A 22,373-nucleotide genomic window follows, 5' to 3' on the forward strand; every position below is an offset into this window, starting at 1 on the left:
CCGTATTTTTCACATTACTTTTATTTATTTATTTATTTTTTCTTACGTTAAAAAGATTGAGATGTCCATCTCAAGTGTATTATTTTTTATAATATTTTTCAAAAAATTAAATAACTAAACTTGTAATTTTACAATTATCCCATTTGTTATACACTAAATGACGTGACATTTGATTTTAAACACATATCGCCTTAAAAAACAAGCTATAAGTTAGTAAAATAATGGTTTTATTTTTTATAGAAATCCTGTATTTTATTTTATAGTAAAATGTGAGTATAATAAATTATTGAGTAATAAACCTTCTATCGGGCTAACCGGCGTTCGTAGATCAGCGATCGATAAATGTTTATCACGAGAGAGTGTTCGGCTTACCCGTCGAGCAACATGGTTTTCTCATTTTAGAAAAGAGAATAAACGATAAAATAATATTGATATTCTTGATTGATTTCTCAAATGATTACAATAACGCCTACTTATAAGGCTAATAACTAACTTAATGAATAATAAAAGAAAGATATGGAAAAGATACACAAATCCTTAATTTAACTAACTAAATAATGCTCGTATCAGATGTTGCTAATAATGTAAAAACTAAACTATTTTTATTAGCAAACATAAATGCGTCTTTCATTTGTGAACACTAAAGGATTATTATCCTATCAAATGAGGTTGATGGATTATATTTTTTATTCAATTTTTATCGGTATCTACTTTATAAGTATATAGGAGTGTGTACTTTTCATTGTGTTAGTATTTTTTAGTTTTTGCATCATTTTATTTCGTCTTATTGAGGTTCATGAATTTTACAATGTCTAAGAATGGAGTTATGACCACAGATTTCTACTATCATCTATCTGAAATGCCAATGGATATACAACCAAAAAAACTGAAATTGTCTAGAAGGAACGATCCGACCCGATTAGAAGTTGAGGAAAGCATTAGGGCTATCCACTAAACCCGAGTACAAGATATTTCTATTTTGTAGCATAGGTGATACGAGTAGAAATTATAAAATGAATATTAGTAATAAAAAAGAGTAAAAAGATAATAAACGGAGAAATATCCCGAAACAAAAAACCCAAAACCCTACCAGTTAAAACCCTGCCTTCCATTTCTCTGCTGTGAAAGAGAGAAACACTAACACAGAGAGAGATAGGCTCAGCTACTCCTCATTCGCCACCGCCCTAGTAATGGCCAATTCAGCTCAATAAAGCTTGAAACAGAACGAATTATGGCAAACAAAAAGGGAAGGAAAAATCAGCAGAGGTGCAACCAGGAATTCCGAAATGGCGAAGGAATTTATAATACACGAAGCAGAGCTGCTAATCAGAAGAGGAAGAGCAAGCCGAATCAGCAGATATTTATGAATGAGGATGATTACAGGCACCGGCTTCAGGAGATTTTGTACACTCCAGAGGTTATATTCGCCAAAATTTTCAGGAAGGACGGTCCGCCGCTGGGCGATGAATTTGATCCTCTCCCGTCCAACGCTTTCCCAGGAGGTAAAAATTGGAAGGCTGTTTTAGTGTTTTTGTGCGTAATGACTGAGTTTAAACTATTTAGTTGGATGATACTTTCATTTCCGTTGATCGACGGTTTCTGATTATTAGCGTCTCACGTGGCTGTTATTTGTAATTGAAACGAATTGTTTGAAAATCGTGGTGCATGTTGAGGAGTTAACCCACGATGCAGGAAGTACACCTCAAAGGAAGAATCCTGGTTAGGAGTCTTCGCTTCTGAATAGGGATTAAACTGTTTGACTGTGCTTCCAAACTTAAATACTACACTCTTTTGCTTGCTTTTATTGTTTGTTGTTTCTGGATGAGGAGATGCAAAAAAGGGATACTGCAACCCCCAGATGGATAGATCACTCATGTAAAAGTAAAACAATTGAATGCTCTGCTGATTATTATTGAACCAATAATGCTATTCTAGTTTTTAGGTCACTTGGTTAAATTACTTAGGGCACGCTTGGTATGATGGAATGGAATGAGGGTGGAATGGAATGGAGGTTGGAATGGAATGAGGGTGGAATGGAATGGAGGTTGGAATGGAATGAAGATAGGAATGAAATGTCAATTTCCTTGGCATTTTCATCCATTCACTCATTCATTCCATCACACCAAGCAAATGAATAGAATGGAAGTAGGAATCACATTCCATTCCATCATACCAAGAAGTCCCTTAGATTTCAAAGCTCTATTTGCTTCCGACATTATCTCTTCAAATTTTTCCTAGTAAGCTCAGTACTCCAATTTCAGCAATAGCTATCAACACTAGTTTTCAGGTCACTTGGTTGAATTACTTAAGACTTTAGTTGCCCTCCGACAATATCTCTTCAAATTTTTCTTAGTAAGCTAAGCACTCCAATTTTCCAGCAATAGCTGTCAACGCTTTCAGAATTGTGAATTAATGTTAGGGCCAAATGGCATCATAGATAGTTGTGCTGGATTAATGGTATCAGTATCACAAGATGGAATTATTGAGTTTGTATACTGACGAAGTAATAAGTTGGTGTAACATTTTGAATTCCTTAGAGGGCGTGCTCCTAAGTTAACTGCTGAATGCTCACCAGTTTGGTTTCCTATATCTTTTGCATCTCCATGGTGGTATCCTAAAATTGTTCCAATATCTTTGCAACTAATTATAAGGAAAACAAATTGGCACAACAAATTCATGGGGAATCACTAGAGTGGTCCTCCTTCCCCACCTCCTATTCCCCTTCTCCTTATCTCATGCCCTACAAAAATAATAAAATCGCAAATTAATATTTTAGTAAGGTGAATTTCAGGAATGTGAAAATGTAAAACCGTGACAGTCAATATGTGATTGGCAGTATTTATCTCTCTTTTTTGTTACTTAGCACACTGCAAATGTAGTTTAAGATATTTCTCTTGATAATTGCACTACGATGGTCAGGTCCCAGAAGGTCTCATTTAGAAGAGAATCGACATTATAAAAGAAGAAAGGTACTGAATTCATACATTATCCGTTTATGTTTATTTTCTCCTTGATTTGGCTAAAAGGATATTGCATCAAGTATCTGAACACTCTATGTCCTTGATTTCGTTTTCGTGTCAGGTTTCCCTGCATACCATGTCAGACTATGATACTTGCTGCGAGGGAAGTCCACATGCTCAGAGTCATGGCATGGGGAAAGGCCCAATGACTGCGCATGGTGGTCAAGTAAAGAAATATGGCATGGGGAAAGGTTTAATGACCAAAGACAGTGTTCGAAGACATAAATATGGCATTGGGAAAGGTTTGATGAGTTCAAGAGATTTTGAACATGGTTCTTGTAGCAGTAGGAATGTCATTCATAAGAAGAAGAAACGAGCACAGCCGCATGAGTCTATTCTGGTTTGCTCTTCACTCCTCTGTTTCAGTTATTTGGCTAAGTATATCTTTTCTTACCAGTAAATCTAGCTGAAGACAGCCCACTTATTTCTCTATCAAATTTGACAATTTCGCTTCTTTGAAAATTGAAATATAATTCTGCGGTTCTTGTGTAGAAAAAATTGGCAAACAGAGAAAGGGCTAAAAGGAAGGCTTCATTGAGATGTCGAAAGGTAAAGTTTGAACAGCTGTTTTAATTATATTATGGTAAGAGATTTCTTAAATATTTTGGTACGAGGTTTCTTTTATTATTGCAGGTGGAACCCCAGAAAATCCAGAAGCGGAAGAAGCCTCATAAGGATAGATGTGAACTTGCTGTTGAAAATGTGAAATGTTTAGAAAACACAGAATTTGCAATGTTACTAGATGACGAGGAACTGGAGCTTAGAGAATTACAAGTAGGACCCAATCCGTTATCTTGTTCAGCTCATTTAACAACCAGTGGTTCTCATGGTTGTTCCTTTTGCAAAGGTCAATTGCACTGTGGTTTCTTCTTTACTCTCCTTTCATAATTATTCCGTTCCCATACGTTGGAGTGATCTGTATGAATAATTGTTTTAGTACATGAACTTATTGACAGGACTTACCTGGTGGATGCTCTTGCTAATCCTCTAAATAATTTTCTGTATCTTGACAGACTTGCTTGCCAAATTCCCTCCAAGCTCTGTTACAATGAAACTACCATTGTCAATACAACCATGGGCTTCCTCACCAGAATTAGTAAACAAACTCTTTAAGGTTTGAACAAATCTCTGTGAAATGATGATATGAAAATGCATATAGCTGCTCCAGATGCTGACTGAATGGATATTAAATTCTCCTTTTTTTTTCAGTAATACCAACAAATAATATATACACTCTAGATTCATGTATCCCCTCTCATGACATCGTTTCAATGGACTTTGTTACTCATGCCCCAACTTGCCACTCCTATCATTTCTCAAAATAATGCTACTTTTCTTAATGAGGTTTAGTATTTTGTTACTCTTAACTTAAAGCAATGGTGATCATTATTCTCAACTACTTTCAAGGACTATAAAGATACTATTTCTTCTTCCATCTGAAAGTTTCCTTCTCTTTCTAGTTTGAATTGACATATGTAAACATGGTTGGGGATTATTGTGCTTTATGTTTCAGATATTTTTGATAGTATCTGTAATTATTAGCACTATCTTCCTATATTTGTATATCTTGGTTTGTTAATTAAATTTCCAGTTATTTTTAGTCTGTAAAATCCCCATAACATATTATACTGTAGTATGTGTTGTATGATAAGTTTTTCTAATTTTCTTTCTTTTATAGGTATTCCATTTTATTTCTACGTATGCTGCAACAATTGGCACACATTCATTTACCATAGATGAGTTTGCCCGATCGTTTCATGATAAGGTAACTTAGATTGTTGCCAGATCATATTCGTTGTGTATAATGTAGCTAAATAAGTTTGTTGGATGTATCTTGGTTTCATCCTCCACTTTGTGGCTTCAGGATTCATTGTTGATTGGTCTTCTGCATGTGGCCCTCCTCAGACTACTTTTTTCAGATATTGACAAGGAGATAAGTAGAGGATTTTTCTCACATGCTAGCAAAAATGGCAAGTATTTGGAGTTGATTCATTCGGTGAGTATGTTTGAAGTCAAGGTCAAGTTAAAGTGCTAGATTTTGTGTTTGTCATTCTTCTCTCTGATGATAATAGCAGCACTGCTCGGAGACTGTACTATGACTCTAATCTCTATCAGTATTTTGTTGATATACAATGATCTTTAGTTTCTATATATACAAATGTTACAGGGATCATCACTTTTTGTTAGCATATTGAGTGTTCATTCTTTAATAGTTTCGATGTTGTTTTTTGCTGGAATTTCCTATACGATGAAGTTCAAGTCTCGTTCAGGTAATAAGAGAAAAGTTAGAATTGGGAGCTGTATAAAATTTATTTAAACCTAATTCTCAAATGTCTATGACAGTGTTACATTTATCAGGACTCAGTAGGTTACAGGTGCATGACGGACTTGTTTCCAAGAATCTTATCCTCTGCAAAACATTAATTGTTCATGTCTAATAAGAAAATGTCTTCTATTAATCTTGTGTTGATCTGGTTGATTTCTCTAAATTGTACTCATCGAGATTCAAGGAATGTAATTTTAATTTGGTAACTGAAAACTGATTTGCTTGAGGGATTGTTTGGTAATAATTCAATACCTTCATGGTCCGGCTAATAGTAAACATCTTATTACAGGGAAAGAACACCGAAATCCTTTCCATTCTTTTGCATGCTTCTTTGGGTGATGCCTTCGGTAGTTTTGTTGATCCACCAGGCTAGTTGTTTAGGGATCTCTAAATTTCATTGATATGCTTTCAAAGATACGCCTTGTTGCAGTTCATTTAGCATTTAGTTACAAATTTTCATGATCACGAAACTATGTTCACTCAAGGAATTTGTATTTCACATTGCTGTTTTAACCTTCTAAACCTTGATGGTTTGCAGCTTGAACATCATGGTGTGGTTTTGGAGTTCTGGAAAAAGTCACTGAACCTCCTGACATGGATAGAAATATTATGTCAGGTGTTGACTGCAGCTGGTTTTGGTTCTAAGCTTAATATGACAAGAAAAGCAGCATGCATAAAGGTATTCAATTCTCTAATAAATATGATTTTGTTTCTGTTTTGTGGTCTCTTATGTCATTCAGTCATATAGTTTTATTCTATCAAAACTCAAAAGATAACAGCAGGGGAGTCCCCATTCTTTTTCTGTTTCAGAGTATGAGACATTAAAACCCATGTACAAAATGTGTAATGAATCCTATAGTTAGTAAGATGAGCTACTGTTCCTAGTGCAAGGGAATCCTAGCTTTTTACAGCTTGTATTTTGTTAGCAAGATCCTTGGCCAATCCAGTTGGTAAGGGCATAACGTAATTCAACAAATTATTGTGTTTGTTACTTGTTTTCTAGGAAGGCAATGTCATGGATAAGTATGGCTTAAATCCTGGGACATTGAAGGGAGAATTATTCAGTATTTTGTTGACCCAAGGAAATTATGGTTTGGAAGTCTCTGAGTTGGCAAAATCGTCAAGTGTAAGTACTTATCATATACAAAATGCTTTGCAGCATCCTACTGGTAAAAAGGAAGGAATGTACTGCAACTTCAGATATTTAATGGTAGAACTTAGTGACTTTCCTTTTTCCGGTGTAGATTGTTGATTTAAACCTCACGGATACAGTCCAAGACTTGGAGAATTTGATCATCTCAGCTCTCTCCAGTAATATAAAGCTGTACGAAAAGATCTCCCAGTCTAGATATCGTTTGCGGATCCACACTGTTGAAAAAGAATGTGAAGATTTTCGATCTGATTCTGAGGATTTAGGGTGCGGAGATGATGTTTCTGAAGTTACTGGTGGAAATGATGCAAATGATTCTGAATGCGAGTCTAGGGATACCAGTCTCTCCAAAAGTGATGTTAGTAAATCAAACAGTCACAGTTTGACTGTATACGATGAGATTGATGAGAGCCATCCTGGAGAAGTGTGGCTATTAGGACTGATGGAAGGTGAATACTCAGACTTAAGCATCGAAGAGAAGCTCAACGCCTTAACAGCATTGGTTGATCTAATTCGTGCTGGATCCAGCATCAGAATGGAGGTAGGCCCTGTTATTGTGTCATTATTCTTGTACATCTTTTATGAAGCTTCCTTAATTACCAGGGGCATAGGAGGAATTCCTTTTTCGTCTGCCTTTTTTAGTTGCTGTCCCCCTCAGAAGAGCAGGCTTATGAAACTTATAATAAAAATCACATGCATTACTCAAAAAAAATAATTATAACATGCCTTGTGGCATTCTTGTCGGTTTATGTACCCTTTATATTCTTGCCTGGGGTTATAGATGGGCAAATAATATTTGGCCTCCTGCTTGTTATAAACTAGTCGTCGTTTGCATCTTTTATATATTCAACTTATCGATGTTTCATTTGGATATAATTCCAGGACCCCTTGACCACAAGTGGAGAATGTCCTCCAAACATCACTCACTTTGGTTCTGGTGCTAAAATAAAGAGATCAATGGTGAAGCCCGTGCCGTTGGGAACTTGTGATTTGCAAAGATCTAGTGGACTTGACATAAGTACACCAGAACCAATTGATTCCTTGGTTCTTATGTCAAAGATTGTTGGCATGGGGAACCATGCAAACATGAAAAACAATGCAGACAAAATGGAAGCAGAAGAATTTTTACATCCTATGCAATCTATCTACCTTGGATCTGATCGTAGGTACAATAGATACTGGATATTCTTGGGCCCTTGTGATGAATTTGATCCTGGTCACAGGAGGATTTACTTTGAGTCTTCAGAAGACGGCCACTGGGAGATGATCGACACTAAAGAGGTCTACAAATGACTTCCCTTAAATAACATCAGTCCACCATAAGCATCATTATGGTATTAACTCATTATCCTTCTCTTTTGTAGGCTTTGTGTTCTTTGTTGTCTAATTTGGATCAAAGGGGTGCCCGGGAAGCTCGCCTTCTAGCTTCACTGGAAAAACGAGTAGCAATTCTGAACCAAACAATGTCCAGTGCACCAACTAATAGTGGAAATACTCAACTGCCCCAGTCTGAATTGAATACATGTAGGGAAGATAGCTCCTCACCAGTGTCGGACGTAGACAACCGCTCGAGCTTGGGAGAAATGCAAAATGAATTCCTTGGCACTGCAGCTGTAGAAGCTGGGAAGAAAGGAGAAAAGCTAGTCGAAAACTCTGACGATTCACAAGCTTTTGATGCCTGGATATGGAAGTCATTTTACTCAGAACTCAACAGCGTTAAAAATGGCCAGAAGGCATATCTTGACTCACTCAGAAGATGTGATCGATGTCAGGACCTCTACTGGAGAGACGAAAAGCACTGTAGATTCTGTCATGTGACATTTGAGCTTGATTTTGATTTAGAGGAAAGATATGCTATTCATACTGCAACTTGCCAGGCAAAGATTGATGTAAAAAAATGCCGAAGGCAGAAAGCTCTACCTTCCCAACTGCAGACACTTAAAGCTGCAATCTATGCAATTGAGGTGGGTTGCCATGAATAAAAAGTTTTCTGTTCATACCTTGTGTTTGCATAATAGTTGCATTAGTACAAATGGAAAAATAAGTTCTCCTCATGCTAGTTTTCCAAGGACGTTTGTGCCAACTGATGACATATATATTGCATATGTTCATATGCATATTAGACTGGTTAACATCACTTCCCTTGTTGGAATGCTTGCACAACTGATCACATTTTATATCTAAATTTACTTTTTTTTCTCTCATGGATAATAAACTCAAAGATTTTGTTTAGATGGGTGAAGAATTTAAAAAGGCTGGTCATCCCATTGATAGATGAAACTTCCAGTTTTTGGACTCACATCATAATGACTTATTTAATTTATCTTTGATTGTATTCAACTTATTGCAGTCGGCTATTCCAGAAGATGCGTTGATGGGGTCTTGGAAAAAGTATGCTCATAATTTGTGGGTCAATAGGCTGCGACGAGTCTCCAGTTTAAGAGAGTTTCTGCAGGTACTTAATGTAGATTCTACCCTTGTTTTATTTATTTATTTTGAGATAACCAGCCAGGTTCTTTGGAATTCAAAATTTCTTTTTTCCCATTATTTAGGTCCTCGCTGACTTTGTAAATGCCATCAATGAAGACTGGCTTTACCAGACCAGTGCTACAGATTCCTATTACTCCGCAGATGAAATAATTTCCAACTTTTCTGCCTTGCCGCAAACATATTCTGCAATTGCACTTTGGTTGGTAAAATTGGATTTATTGGTGGCCTCTCGGACTTATGTTGAAACGGGTCATTCTGTGGATAAATCAGTAACTGCTAACTAAGAGAAAGGTATGCAGTCCTCTGAATTTCGACATCCATCTCAATGAATATGGCTTGTTGCATTTTCTTCTCACATTATCGTCGGTGTGCAGTTCTCTGAATTTTTACTCACATGTTTCCTTGTGTACTACTGTTAGTTTCTTCTATGGATAAGTGTGTAATGTGACGATTCCAAGTAATACAATGTGACTGACTATATTGTATTTTCTTGCAAAATTACAATAAAATTGTCTCTGGAATCAGGTACTCGTTTCTCCAAAACTTCCCGCAACCTGGAAAAGTGACATGAGAAATGGGAGAATTGTAAACTTCATCAAAACCTTTAGCCATAGCACAAGGATCCCTGTCTGCTCAGGTTGAAGCAGCTGCAGGCATTCTTCCATTCTAAAGAGAAACAGATCGCCTTGTTTGGGGCTGAGGTTGGATCTCATGTATTCCAGTTATTCTAAATGAGTAGGTGGGATTATATAGTTTATACCCAAATTTTGATCGTTTACTCTGTGACGAACCTTACTGCTTGTAGATAAATAAAGGTCTGTGTTGTTAGTCATCTCCATTAGTACAATATGACATTTTTATTGTAAAATGGAAGTATATAAGCTGTGAGTATATTCTTTGGTTGCAAGTGAAGGATGTAGGAAAAGATAAGTAAGTATCAAGGTCAGCAGGAGCTCTGGGAGCGTTTGTTTATACGCAAGTCTCGTTTTCCACAACTTTCCAATCAATCTGTTTCACACAGATTTGATAAAAGAGTGGGAAAAATATTTTGAAAGTCAACCAAACGTGTTTGGAATTTTCAAACAATATAGATGCTTTTTTATGAAATTTATGTATATTTTTAAGACGAGAAATAAAACAAATGAGATAATCTTGCTTATATATATGGAACAATAGTACAATACCACCGCTGCGTCCTTATTATCTTCAACCAACATGCATGGAAAAAAATATCAAGTCAAAAGTATGATGTAAAACATGAAAGTCTATGGGTCTTTAATTTCTTCCCTCAACTTAATTTCTTTATAGTTTATATTATAGTAATATGATTTCAACATCAATTAATAGTGCTTCGCGCGGTTAAAGATCTAGAAATAAGATATTGGAATTTAAGTATAATTATCGTTTTAGATGACTCGTAATTAAATCACTACTTGATTTTATTTGTCAATCCTATTCAAAATGTTTAACTAGAGGTATAAGCACATATATAAATCTTAGCAAGGTCTAATTCGAAAATGAAATAAATATTGTTTCGTATGAAATTACCAATTTTTTTCATTTTCGACATGAATATATTCTATTCTATAAGTACTACTACTATTTATATATTCTCCAATCTCCAGCATAAAGAATTATCTGTAGGATTGTACGAACCCATGCCATGGCGGTACTTGAGTTCTCACTTGACATGAAGAGGAAATGGTTGTAGGCAATTTAGCTTTCGCAATTCAATGCACAACAAACTTTAGTGTGTATTTTGTAATGTCATTTTCACACACATTCTATTTAAATTGTAGAATAAATCGAAAGCTTAAAGTCAACGACAATGAGATGTATCACAATTCACATGATCCGCAGTGCAAGCAACGAAAATCTATCAATAATATATATATAACAGGGAGATATTGAAAATATTATAGTGATATGTCTAACATGCGATTCATGTTAGTAATAATTTGTAACTTATTACCAGGACAATCAAATTACATACAAAGCAATGGTTATTTCATGTATGATCTATCTACCAACTGATTTTAAAATTTATGTCATTTACAACTAAAAATTAAAAAAATATACAAATGTGAATACAATACAAATTGAGGCATTACTATATATGTAAAGGGAGATAACATGGTCAAGTATTTACGTTTAATCTATAGCTCGTATTAGTACATAGTAATTGTGATGAACAACAACGACTCATTCGCAATCGTAAATTAATGAGTTTAAACTATAGGAAAAATTGGTGTCAAATTCAATTTCCCGTGTTCCAAATATACTTAAGTAGTAGTCTATTTGTCAAACTTCCAACGGCGGCGCCCAAGTCAAACAACCACTTTACACAAGCTTTAATAGGAGTAGTACACCTATTAAAAATTTAAAACAAAATCATAAGTGTATATATATAACAATCGTCATGCACATTCATAACATAATGCATTTCCACACTTTGGAATGGCTGCTTGGTGTTGTAAATCTACTCATATTTCAGTAGTGATCTTAATCATTTTATTCATATTTATGGAGTCCGGCGTGGCGGAGCAGCGGCAACAGAGATATAAGAATCTTTTGATTCAATCTCTTCCTAGAGGGCGCGTGCCGCCGTCGAGGGCCAACCCGTGCACCTACATTCCCGCTGCGTTATTGCTGTCACCGTCGACGACGTTTCTGCCCACCTAGCACCATCACCCACCTCAGCCTGATCAATCTTTCTTCCTTCATAGTCAACGGGTTTTATTTATATACGGAGTACTACTTTTTTTCATTTTCAAGTAAATACTGTAATCAAATACGAGTACTCATTGTTTGGGTTCAATCAATATATTCTATATTTTGTGATGATAAATTATTTTTGTATCATAAAATATCGAAAATTCAACAATATTATACTTATAAGAATGAGAAATGAGTGTAATTGATTATGTAGCGAAATTAAGAATGAATGAAGATAGTTAAAAATAGTTAGTCCAAAATGATAATTACAAATGAACATAGTTAGTCCAAAATAATAATTACAAAATCAAACAAATACAAAAATCTGACATATTAATGTAAAAACGAAGAGGACAAATTCTGAAACTAATAATGGCGGGACTACAAAATACTATATAGTAGTAGTAGCTAGTTGATAATGTCGTCTGTTTTAGTTCTTTCGCCTGTTGATGCAATTTATGTCTGAATTTACCATCTTTTCTTATTTGGACATGATAAAAAAATTCAAATGTTTTTGTCGACTAATTTTACATTATTCAAAATAGTACTAGTAGTTATTTTAAAAGATAAACGGACTTTTAATTTGTTTCCATGAATTCTTATATTAATATAGTATATCACCATCACACTTGTTCATGCATATTTAATGTTTTTATATGTCTTTTTTTCTTTTTAATTTTATTTTTAATACATTAAAAATTGTTATTGACATTTTTTAATTTTATATTTTTATAAAAATCAAAGCACGACTTATCTCAATTTGTTTGTTTTCTCTATAACTTCATATAAATAAATAAAATGACAAATCGAGCTTTGATTTTTATGAAATTAGTAAAATTAAGAGTGTTAATAGCAATTTTTATTTATTAGAATTATATTAAATGGGAAAACGAAACAAACAACGTTAAACTTGCATTAAAAAAGTATGGTTCAAGTTCCCACTGATGATGCTCAAATAATACTACATATCATTTCTCCAATCCTGCATAGCTGTTATAAGTCGAGATTTCGGTATTTATATACTCCTACAGTCCTACTTAGTTGTTATAAGTCCATACGAGAGATTCTGATATTTGGTTTTTAAATTAATAATTTGGTCAGCAAACTTGGGTTAGCTAAGTCCACTTGTTTAGCCCAATATAGTTTCACTCTGGGCCCAATAGGCTGGCAACTCATGATGCTTAAGGAGTTTGTCACATGCATGATTAAGCAATTTATTCTCTTCTGTGACTTATTTTTATCTGCATAGCCTATATATTAGTCAAATATTAAAATACGTTAATAAATGTATTATATATAGTATTCAAATCCCAAGGCTACACTGGGAGGGTGTTTGGCTGAACTTATTAACTCCTTAAAACAATTTATGAGAGTATCTCCAACCATTCCACTAAACTCAAACTCATTTTAGTATAAATCTCACGCTAAATATTGATTTTACTCCAACCATTTACATTAAACTCAAACTTAAAAGAATATTCTCTATATTATGCCTTTTTTACTCACAAAATTTGAAATTTTTTTAGATTTTGATTTAGTGTAAACCTAAAAATAAATATTTTTTTCTCAAAAATCAAAAATATGATTGATTTTTGAGTACTATTGGAGCTAAATACCTATCTCATTTTAGGTTTTAGTGTACCCTCGGAGATGGTCTAAGCTCCCCAAAAAATAAGTTGCTCAACCCTACCTTATTTTTTTATATACTTTTATTAGTAACAATCTTTTTACAAAAATAACTCTATTATAGACTAGAGTTTTTTTTATGCACTTTGATCCGTTTCATCTAGCTCTCTTTCATTTTCTTTCTCTAACGTATAAATTCTACTCTAATTATAAGCTTAGTTATCCAAACACTTTCCTAACTTATAAGCAATGAAATTGCACTTTATAATCTCTTAAAGATTATTAGAGTTCTCTGATTAAACTTAGCCAGACACCCCTATATTAAATTTGGACGGAATCAGTATTTTTATAAACCTGACTGCATATACTAATTGGCATAACTCGAACATAATAAATGGAATATATATATATATTAGTGATTAGACATTTAAATTTTAAACTAATGTCCAATACTACATTATATAACTAAAAAGAAGCAAATAAAGAGAATGGTCTGAAATACTGATTAAGAAACGAGAACTCAATGAAAATCTAGCTAGCTAGGCAATTCAATTCAAGAGAAAAATGACAAAAAAGTACTACTACAATATGGATTATATACATGTGATCGATGTGTACCATGCTAAAAACTAAAAAGAGGTTGAAAATGTTCCACGTAGTGAATTAATCAATTAAAGAGATGGATAATAATTAAATCGATCCATACCAAATTAACATAGGTCAGCAAAAAAGCAGCACACCCATGAGACCATGACACGTCTAATTCCGTATGGTATGACTAAATATCCATTTTTTGAATAATTACATACATGTAGTACCAGGGAGGAGTACTTAATTTGATAGGTCTTAACCTAGGTACCAACTTCCAAACTCAAATATTTTAAGTGAGGGGACCTTATTATTAATTTAAGAAGCTGTATTTATCTTTTAGTGACCTTTTCTCATATGTTACAAACCCTAAATCTGTGTTTGTCAGTCGCCGATAACGACCATTGAGTTTAATTATAAAGGCACGTGGGATCATACAAAATATGTACATATAAAATTTTAAAAAGATTTTATGCTAGCTGCTCCTAAAAGTAATGCTCCTACATAGGAGTATATACTTGAACAAAAATGTCCAATTGAAATTCATAGGCGTTGAATATATTCCAATTAACAGTCTCGTGACACATAAATGTGCAGAGAAAAAGAATATTCCGAGAGTCACATAACCACAAAAATATAGAAATAAACGAACAAAATAGAAATGAAAAAAGCTGCAGCTCCATGAAAACTGATATGTGTGTATTATTAAGCCCAAACCCTTGATGTTTGCAGCATCAACCCTTTTCCATGCTATGATTTAAAGTGAAATGTAACGAAAAGTGAGTTAAAAAAGTTAGTGTAATGCGAGTTCTATCTTTATATATTAGTGTTATAATAAAATGTGAGCAAGAATGAGTTAGTGGAATATGATGTCCATTAACAAAAATGATAAAAAGTGAAATGAAAAAAATTATGTGAGCGAACTGAAATGAAAAAATAGAACAAATTATCTGGGACGGAGGGAATAATACCCACATCAACGGTGAGATGAGAGATAGAGAGAAGGGAGAGTCCAAAAAAAGGTTCACATGTACCACCCAACCACCATGCAAAAGCATGTTGATCATCTTTGACCAAAACAAAAATCGAATGGGGTTGAAGATGAGAAGAAGGACTCCTTCCTTCTTTAGTCCTACAATCTCTACTGTTTGCAGGTCCTACAGCTATCTATATGCATACCCATTAAAGCACCCCACTATGGTTGTATCAAAATGATCAACTTTGTGACGTCGCATACTATACATTATAGTGGCAAATTCATGGGCCCCATGCCAAATTCAAATTCAATACTTTTTATCTTTTCAAATTCTGAAAAACGAAACATCATTATCGACTCTTTAGAAGGTTTTGGGATCATGTAATAGTATATTAATATAAGCAGTAGACAAGACGTTTCATGGTAAGGAATAAGGATATCTACATTAATTATAAGCAATATTAATCGATATCAAAATGGTGCAGTAAGCTAAATAAATGTAAATCAAGTACCAAAGAAGGGACCCACTGAGAATAAATGCGTGATAGATTTGGCTTCTTGGTTTCATAAAGGCTATAGTATTGTAGGAATCTCAAGTACAACTTCAATTATATCTACACCGTTAATAATTCATGGGCATCGCCTTTCACAGGACAGATATTTTAGGTGCATTAAATTCTCCATTAGAGTGTCCCCAATAAGACCGCGCGGGGCGCAGTGTCGCTGCAGCCGTGGCGGTCTACCGCAGGGTCGGAGGGTGCTGCATCGGTAGAGGAAGAGCCATGGATGAGGCGGTGACGAGACGGAGGCGGCGATCGAGGAGGCTGTGCCGCGGCGAGTCTCATTATTTTTATACTTCACTCCGTTTTAAAATAAGCGAAATACTTCTTTTAGCATATTATATAAGAAATTGATATTTAAAAAATTAAAGTAGAGAGAGAAAAACTAAAAAGTAAAGAGAGAATAAAATAGGTGAAAATTAAAGTAAGAGGTAAAATCTTTTGTTAAAAAGAAAAATGACTCACTTATAGTAGGACATCCCAAATAGAAATATGACTCGTTTATCTTAGGACTGAGGGAGTATACGGGGTTTAAGAAAGATTAAAAATAATAGGTAGAAAAAAGTTAAAATAGTACTACCTCCGTCCCGTTTAAGATGATACATTTTCCTTTTTAGTTTGTCCTAACTAAGATGACACATTTCTTATTTTGGTAATATTCTCTTTCCAATTAATACACTCAACAACTTTTTATCACTCCTATTAAATTATTCATCTTTCTTTCTCTCTCTATTTTAATACTTACACCACCTTTTCTCTCTCCAATTAAACACTTTAATCAATAACTCATAAAATCCCGTGCCGGCTAAGAAGTGTGTCATCTTAGTTGGGACGGAGGGAGTATATATTATATGTATTAGTTTTAAATAAAATATGAGTGAAACGAGTTAGTGAAATGTGGGATACATTATCATTTATAGTAAAAGTAAACCGAGCCTCTTATTCACCGACGAACTGATATGGAAAAACGTCATTCCTATTCACGGACAGAGTGAGTAAATTTTCCCAATTATTTTACTTTATAAATACCTTTGTTCCCCTATGTCTTCTAGTACTACTTTATTCTATAAATATCCTATCTTCTCACTTTATTCTAGTACTAGTTTTTTTTTTTTTTTAAATTATATTATTTTTTGTTGTAACTTTTTCTTTTAAATTAAATATATTTTGATTTTATCTTTAATTTATGTTATTATGATATTTTATTTTATTTGATAACATAAAAATGTTATAAAAAATTTAAAAATAGTGGTGACATGAAAAATGGGAAAGACATATTTGAAGGGTGCTACTACAGATGTTGGGGCTAAAAGATAAAATGCTAGCGTGGCAGAAGGAAAATGGAGAGGGATGGATTTACATGGACGGATTTATAATTCACTATTGTGAATGATATTTTAATAAAAGTGAATCAGGACTCCTAATCATGAAGCAGAGACGGACCCAGGTGGAGTCGGGCGGGGTCAGCCGAGCCCACCGCGGATCCATGTTTTCAACGGAAAACTCTATCTGTATGTTCGGCGCCCCGCGGAAGCTTCACTTCCGACCCCACGGACGCTCCGAGCTCCGACTCTTAAGAGAAATTAATAAGAAAATAAACTTGGAAAGTTAAAGAAATAGAGAGAGGAAGACAAAAATAATTTGGGGAGTTTGAATAAATCGGCAAAGTTTGAATTTCGTATGAGTCAAGTTTGTTTTGGTAAGAGAATTTTGAAAAAGAATGGCTGAACTGTGTAAGAGAGTGTTGGAGGAGAAAGAGATGGTGACGTTAGTTTGAATTTATTTTCGTAAAACAACAAATATAATTTTTAATATATTCTTAGTATGTAAACTAGATCGAAGAATTCTTAATATTTATTATGTTTTAAAAAATTCTACTTTAAATTTAATTAATAGTATTTTTTTAATATGTGTGAGTTGCTTAATATTTATGTCCATTGCTTTTTTACGTTTTTGAATTTATTTTCATTTTTAGTTAATACGATTAATAATAATATTTGCAAATATAATTATATAATACACTGAAAATATTAATAAAGATAGTCAGAATAAAAGTAATGATAAAAAGTACAAGGAATTTTCATTAATTAAAAATATGAACATTTGCTAAACAAGTCAATGATATATATTTTTAAATAATAATTTAATTATTTTATTTAAAATAAAATATTTATTTTAATAAGTAGTATATAATTATTCTTATTAGCATTCGACCCCACAAGTTTAATATTCTGGATCCGTCATTGTCATGAAGGGACTAAAGTGATAAATCAGACACCTAATAATGACGGACGAATGGAGTAATTAATAAATTATGGAGTATGGTTTATTATGGTGTCGTTCGATTGACATGACTAATTATCATATGATAATTTATCTAAGATTAAGTTGTGCTACTCCCTTTGTCCCACGATAATATGCACCATTTCCTTTTTAGTTCGTCTCACAAGAATATGCACTTTCTAATTTTGGAAAGAAAATTTTTTTCTCTCTAATGAGGTGGAGCCCTTTCTCCACTAGCAATACTTTAATTACTTTCTCTTTGTACATCTATCTTACTTAACTAATTTTGCATTAAAACTCGTGTCGAATCTAAAATACATATTCTTTTAGGATGAATTTGTATTATTTTAATAAAAAAAAGTGATCATAACTAATTATCACATAATTATCTATCCATGATTTAAAAATGAGATTTAGTTTCATGAATCAAAAACAATACTCCGTACATATTTAATCACCAAGTTTAATGAATTAACACTTATATAAATACTGTTTAATGTAGATAGTTTTGCGTCTATGTAGCCATGAGCGGTGAGCCCATGACAATGGGTGAGAAAGGTGGTGCATGTTCCAATTGGGATACCAAAGCGTTGGTAATTTACTCGCATTCTACTAAACCAATTAAATAATTACTATTACAAAAATAGATACTACTATAATTGCTAAATTGTTATATCAATTAAATCGTGAATATTGATAACACTTTTAGATTCAAACAAATTTACCCTAAAAAGGAAATGAAGATTGGAGCAAATTTAATGAACACAGTCAAAGATTTTATTTAAAGCTTGTGGGCTCACTCCAATTAATATAAGGTGAACTAAATAAATATTCATGAACTTGCCGTTTGTATACATATGGAGTACTTCCTAGATTTTGATGTTTATTTATTGTTTGTTGTTTTACAATTTTTTTTTGGACTAAAATGCCCCCACAAGCCATTGATGACATTCTTATACTGTATTTTTCTTTATCAATTATATTGACTCACTTAATTTATCTATATTCTTCTCTCTGTATTTTGTATTTTTAAAAATATTTTCTACACTTTCATTAGTACTACATTTTAGTACTATATTTTTTTACTTTTCTATGTAATTTAAATTTTCTAATATCATTATTTATTTATTTATGCATAATACTATTATTATAAATATATCAAAATGTGCTGAGAGTCAAATTTAGGTTAGCATGCTTGGAAAAATTATTCATTCTTAAAAAATATTAGTAATTTGTAAAACATCATCCAAAGGGAGGAAATTGTAACTACCTGAAAATTATAACAACTAATATTATATAATGTACATTTCACTTTTATCTAATAAACTGTGAAAAGAAATAACTCAGTACTTAAACTTGATGAGATGCATTAATGATTGAAAATTTTGGGTAAGGCGAGCAGCTCGCGTGACGCGCCGACGGCAAGAGCGTAGCTTTTAAAGCGTCCACAATAGTGGACGATCGTCCGGACGATCTCCCAAGATTGTCCTCGTTTGACGATCGTCCGACCATTGCAGCTCGTCGGACGATCATTCGGACAAGTGAGTCGACCGAAAATTTGGTTGTGGTCGACACCCCGCTCAACGCGCGTCCAGCCATTGCAGGACCGCTGACGAGGATGTTCTCGTCGCGTTTTTAGATTATTTTTTATTTTTTATTTTTATTTTTATTTTTCAAACTTCTATATATACTCCCTTCCTCATTTCACTTTTTTACACACAAACTTCACTTCTCTACTTTCTTCTCTTCTCTTTTCTCTATCAAATATGGATCCCAGCAATTTCCCAAACTCGAATAGTGCTAACGACGATGTGCCGATGTTCGGCGGTGGCGGTGCCTGTTGGCCTGGCCACGAAGACTATCGGGTCGAGACTCTTGGATCTATACGGTCCACTTTCGTTCCAGAGACTGAGTTCGATCCGTTCTTCAACACCGATGCCTACCGGGTCGAGGAGATGGAGCCGAGCTGTGTTCCACTCTTGAGTCGTCGAGGAGGAAGAAGAGGATGGCATAGAAGGATAAGGTGTCACCTGTCCCACTCCCATCCAACAATCCAACAATGAGTATGCCGTGGGCCATACTGAACTACACCATGGACGAGTATATAAAGGTAGTATAGTGTTGGGTCGATATATCGAAGGATTCGATAAACGCCAACCACCGGACTTCGGCCAGGATGTGGGATCGCATTGAGGCCAGATACAAGGAGGTGAAGCCGAGTTGGGAGTTCAAGCAGAACAAGGAGCAGATCTGCAAGTGTTGGGATCGTATCAAGCTCCAAGTCAACAACTTCAAGGATATATACACGAAGTCGAGGGACAGAAGTGACAGCGGCGAGAGAATAAAGGATGTCATCTAGAAAGCAGTGGTCGATTACCAGTCGAAGTACGGGCAGTTCAAGTTCTATAATATTTGGCTAATCTTGAAGGACAATCTGAAGCGGACGAAGAATACCGTCAGTGGCGGTTACACGAGTAGTGCCATCCCGCCCCTATGGATCTCAACACTGAGCCGAAAGGTAGTTCTGGCACGCCTACGTCTACTTTTAGGCGTCCCGTTGGCAACAAGGCTGCAAGAGCCCACGCCAGAGGGAAGGCGGCCGCGTCTGGATCGGCTCGTGGCCTCAGCGATCCAAGAATTTGGTGGTTTTCGCGAGAGTTATGAGTATAGGTTTATACTTTATGCGATCAACAGCCTTGAAAATACCACCAATCCGCCCGCCCACCGGATGCTTGAGAAGATGATCGGGAATTTGAGCAAGAAGTTAGATTTAGATGACTAAGGGCATCACAACCGCTGAGAAAAAATTAAGGCCGGACCCGAACCCCCAATTCTCTTTTTTTATTATTTTGAATTTTCCTATTTATATACCATTTGTTCCACATTGTTCCACCAATTTTTCACTTTATTCTACCTCTATTTATATTTTTTTAGGATTTGTAATTTTTAATATCTAGGGTTTGTAATTTTTATTTTCTAGGATTTGTAATTTTTAATTTCTAGGCTTTGTAATTTTTTATTTTCGACTGAACAATGAATTTTTCGTGTTTTAATTGTTCAACATTTTCTATTTTACGAGTAAAATATGTTGTAGTTGTGAATAGTGTAATTTAATAGTTGGGGTCTAGATGAGGCTTGCAGGGTTTGAGGAGTTGTGGCCTGACCTAGAAATTTAGAGGAATAATGACGTGGAGGGGACTTGGGACCTGAATCCGGGTCAGCCGGCCGGGGTTGTGGATGCTCTAATGTAGGTTTTTTTTTTTAAAATTTAGTAATGTAGTTTTTTTATTAATTAAGAATAATATACGTAGTTTTTTTTTTTTAATTAAGTAGTGTAGGTGTTTTTTTTAAGTTGTGGTGTTTAATAGTAGTATAATATATTTTGGTATTTTAGTAATTGAAAATAAAAATAAAAAACAATAAAATTAAAAATTAAATGCAAAATGAGTTTTAGTTGATAGGGGACAGCAGAACAACTGCAGAAGAAAAGATAAACTAAGGGCATCCGCCCGATGCATCGAGTGGACTATCGTCCGCCACTGTAGCTATGCGGACGATGGGTTATCCATCGTCCGCGGATGATATGCGCCGACGTCGCATCGCCTGCGGTATCATCCGCTCCACTGTGGACAACGCAGACGATGCGACGCGTTTTGATTTTTTTTTAAATTTTTTTTTGAGTTTTTATTCTATTTAAACACTCAATTTCCCCATCTCATTTATCCCATCTCCCAATTTATTTTCTCCCATCTCTCCCATCTCTCAAAAAACTTTCCAACTTTCTCACTAAAAAAAGTGAACCCCGGCAACGACGAGTGGAGTACATCGGAAGGTATTACTCGGGCCTTGACTCGATCCTTATTTGATTGCGTTAATGATGCTGCGGCGGAATGCTTGGCGAAAATGGAGCGCGAGCGTGAGGCGGCGGCGGCGGCGGCGCAGATCCCTCGGCCGATTCGGCGTCGGACGTATGTCCGCCGTGAGCACGACGTAGCTCACCAACGTCTGTTCGACGACTATTTGTCTAGCAACCACGGTGGGGCCCGACGGTTTTTCACTACCGTTTTAGAATGCGGCGAGATCTTTTTGTCAGCATTGTCCAGACGTTGGAGGCACGTGACGAATACTTCCAGTATCGGGAAGATGGCATCGGCAGACCCGGACTTACGCCGTTGCACAAGTGCACGGTTGCGCTTTGGCAGTTGGCTTACGGCACTATGACGGATATGTTCGACGAGTACCTTCACGTCGGGGAGACAACTGGCCGCGATCGCCTGAAGAATTTTTGTAGGGGAATTGTGGAGGCTTATAGCAACACATATTTGCGAAGGCCGACTTCTAAAGATTGCCAGACCCTGATGATGATGCACGAGACGGCGCACAGACTTTCCTGGAATGCTAGGGAGCATCGACTGTATGCACTTGGAGTGGAAGAATTGTCCGACGGCGTGGAGAGACCAATTTACTAGTGGATACAAGGGCAGCCACCCGACGATGATCCTCGATGCCGTCGCTGACCATCGGCTCTGGATCTGGCATGCTTACTTCGGTGTAGCCGGGTCGAACAACGACATCAACATCCTCAACTCATCCAACCTTTTCGCCGATCAATGCAGGGGTCGCAGCCCCGGCCATCGAG

At 35.2% G+C, this 22,373-nt stretch overlaps 1 protein-coding gene across 1 annotated transcript; it reads left to right on the forward strand.

The window, feature by feature from the left end:
- Positions 1-1,076: 1,076 nt before the first annotated feature.
- Positions 1,077-9,818, forward strand: LOC125221902 (homeobox-DDT domain protein RLT3-like). The gene is made up of 16 exons (XM_048124227.1): positions 1,077-1,502; positions 2,920-2,969; positions 3,082-3,360; positions 3,513-3,569; positions 3,654-3,867; positions 4,034-4,134; positions 4,699-4,785; positions 4,885-5,016; positions 5,885-6,025; positions 6,350-6,472; positions 6,591-7,037; positions 7,379-7,777; positions 7,861-8,460; positions 8,847-8,951; positions 9,049-9,277; positions 9,512-9,818. Exons 1-15 carry the CDS (start codon positions 1,232-1,234, stop codon positions 9,268-9,270), a joined length of 3,228 nt encoding a protein of 1,075 aa, XP_047980184.1. The 5' UTR covers positions 1,077-1,231; the 3' UTR covers positions 9,271-9,277; positions 9,512-9,818.
- The last annotated feature ends 12,555 nt before the right edge of the window (positions 9,819-22,373 follow it).

This window comes from Salvia hispanica, chromosome 4, assembly GCF_023119035.1.
Source record: "Salvia hispanica cultivar TCC Black 2014 chromosome 4, UniMelb_Shisp_WGS_1.0, whole genome shotgun sequence".
NCBI lineage: Eukaryota > Viridiplantae > Streptophyta > Magnoliopsida > Lamiales > Lamiaceae > Salvia > Salvia hispanica.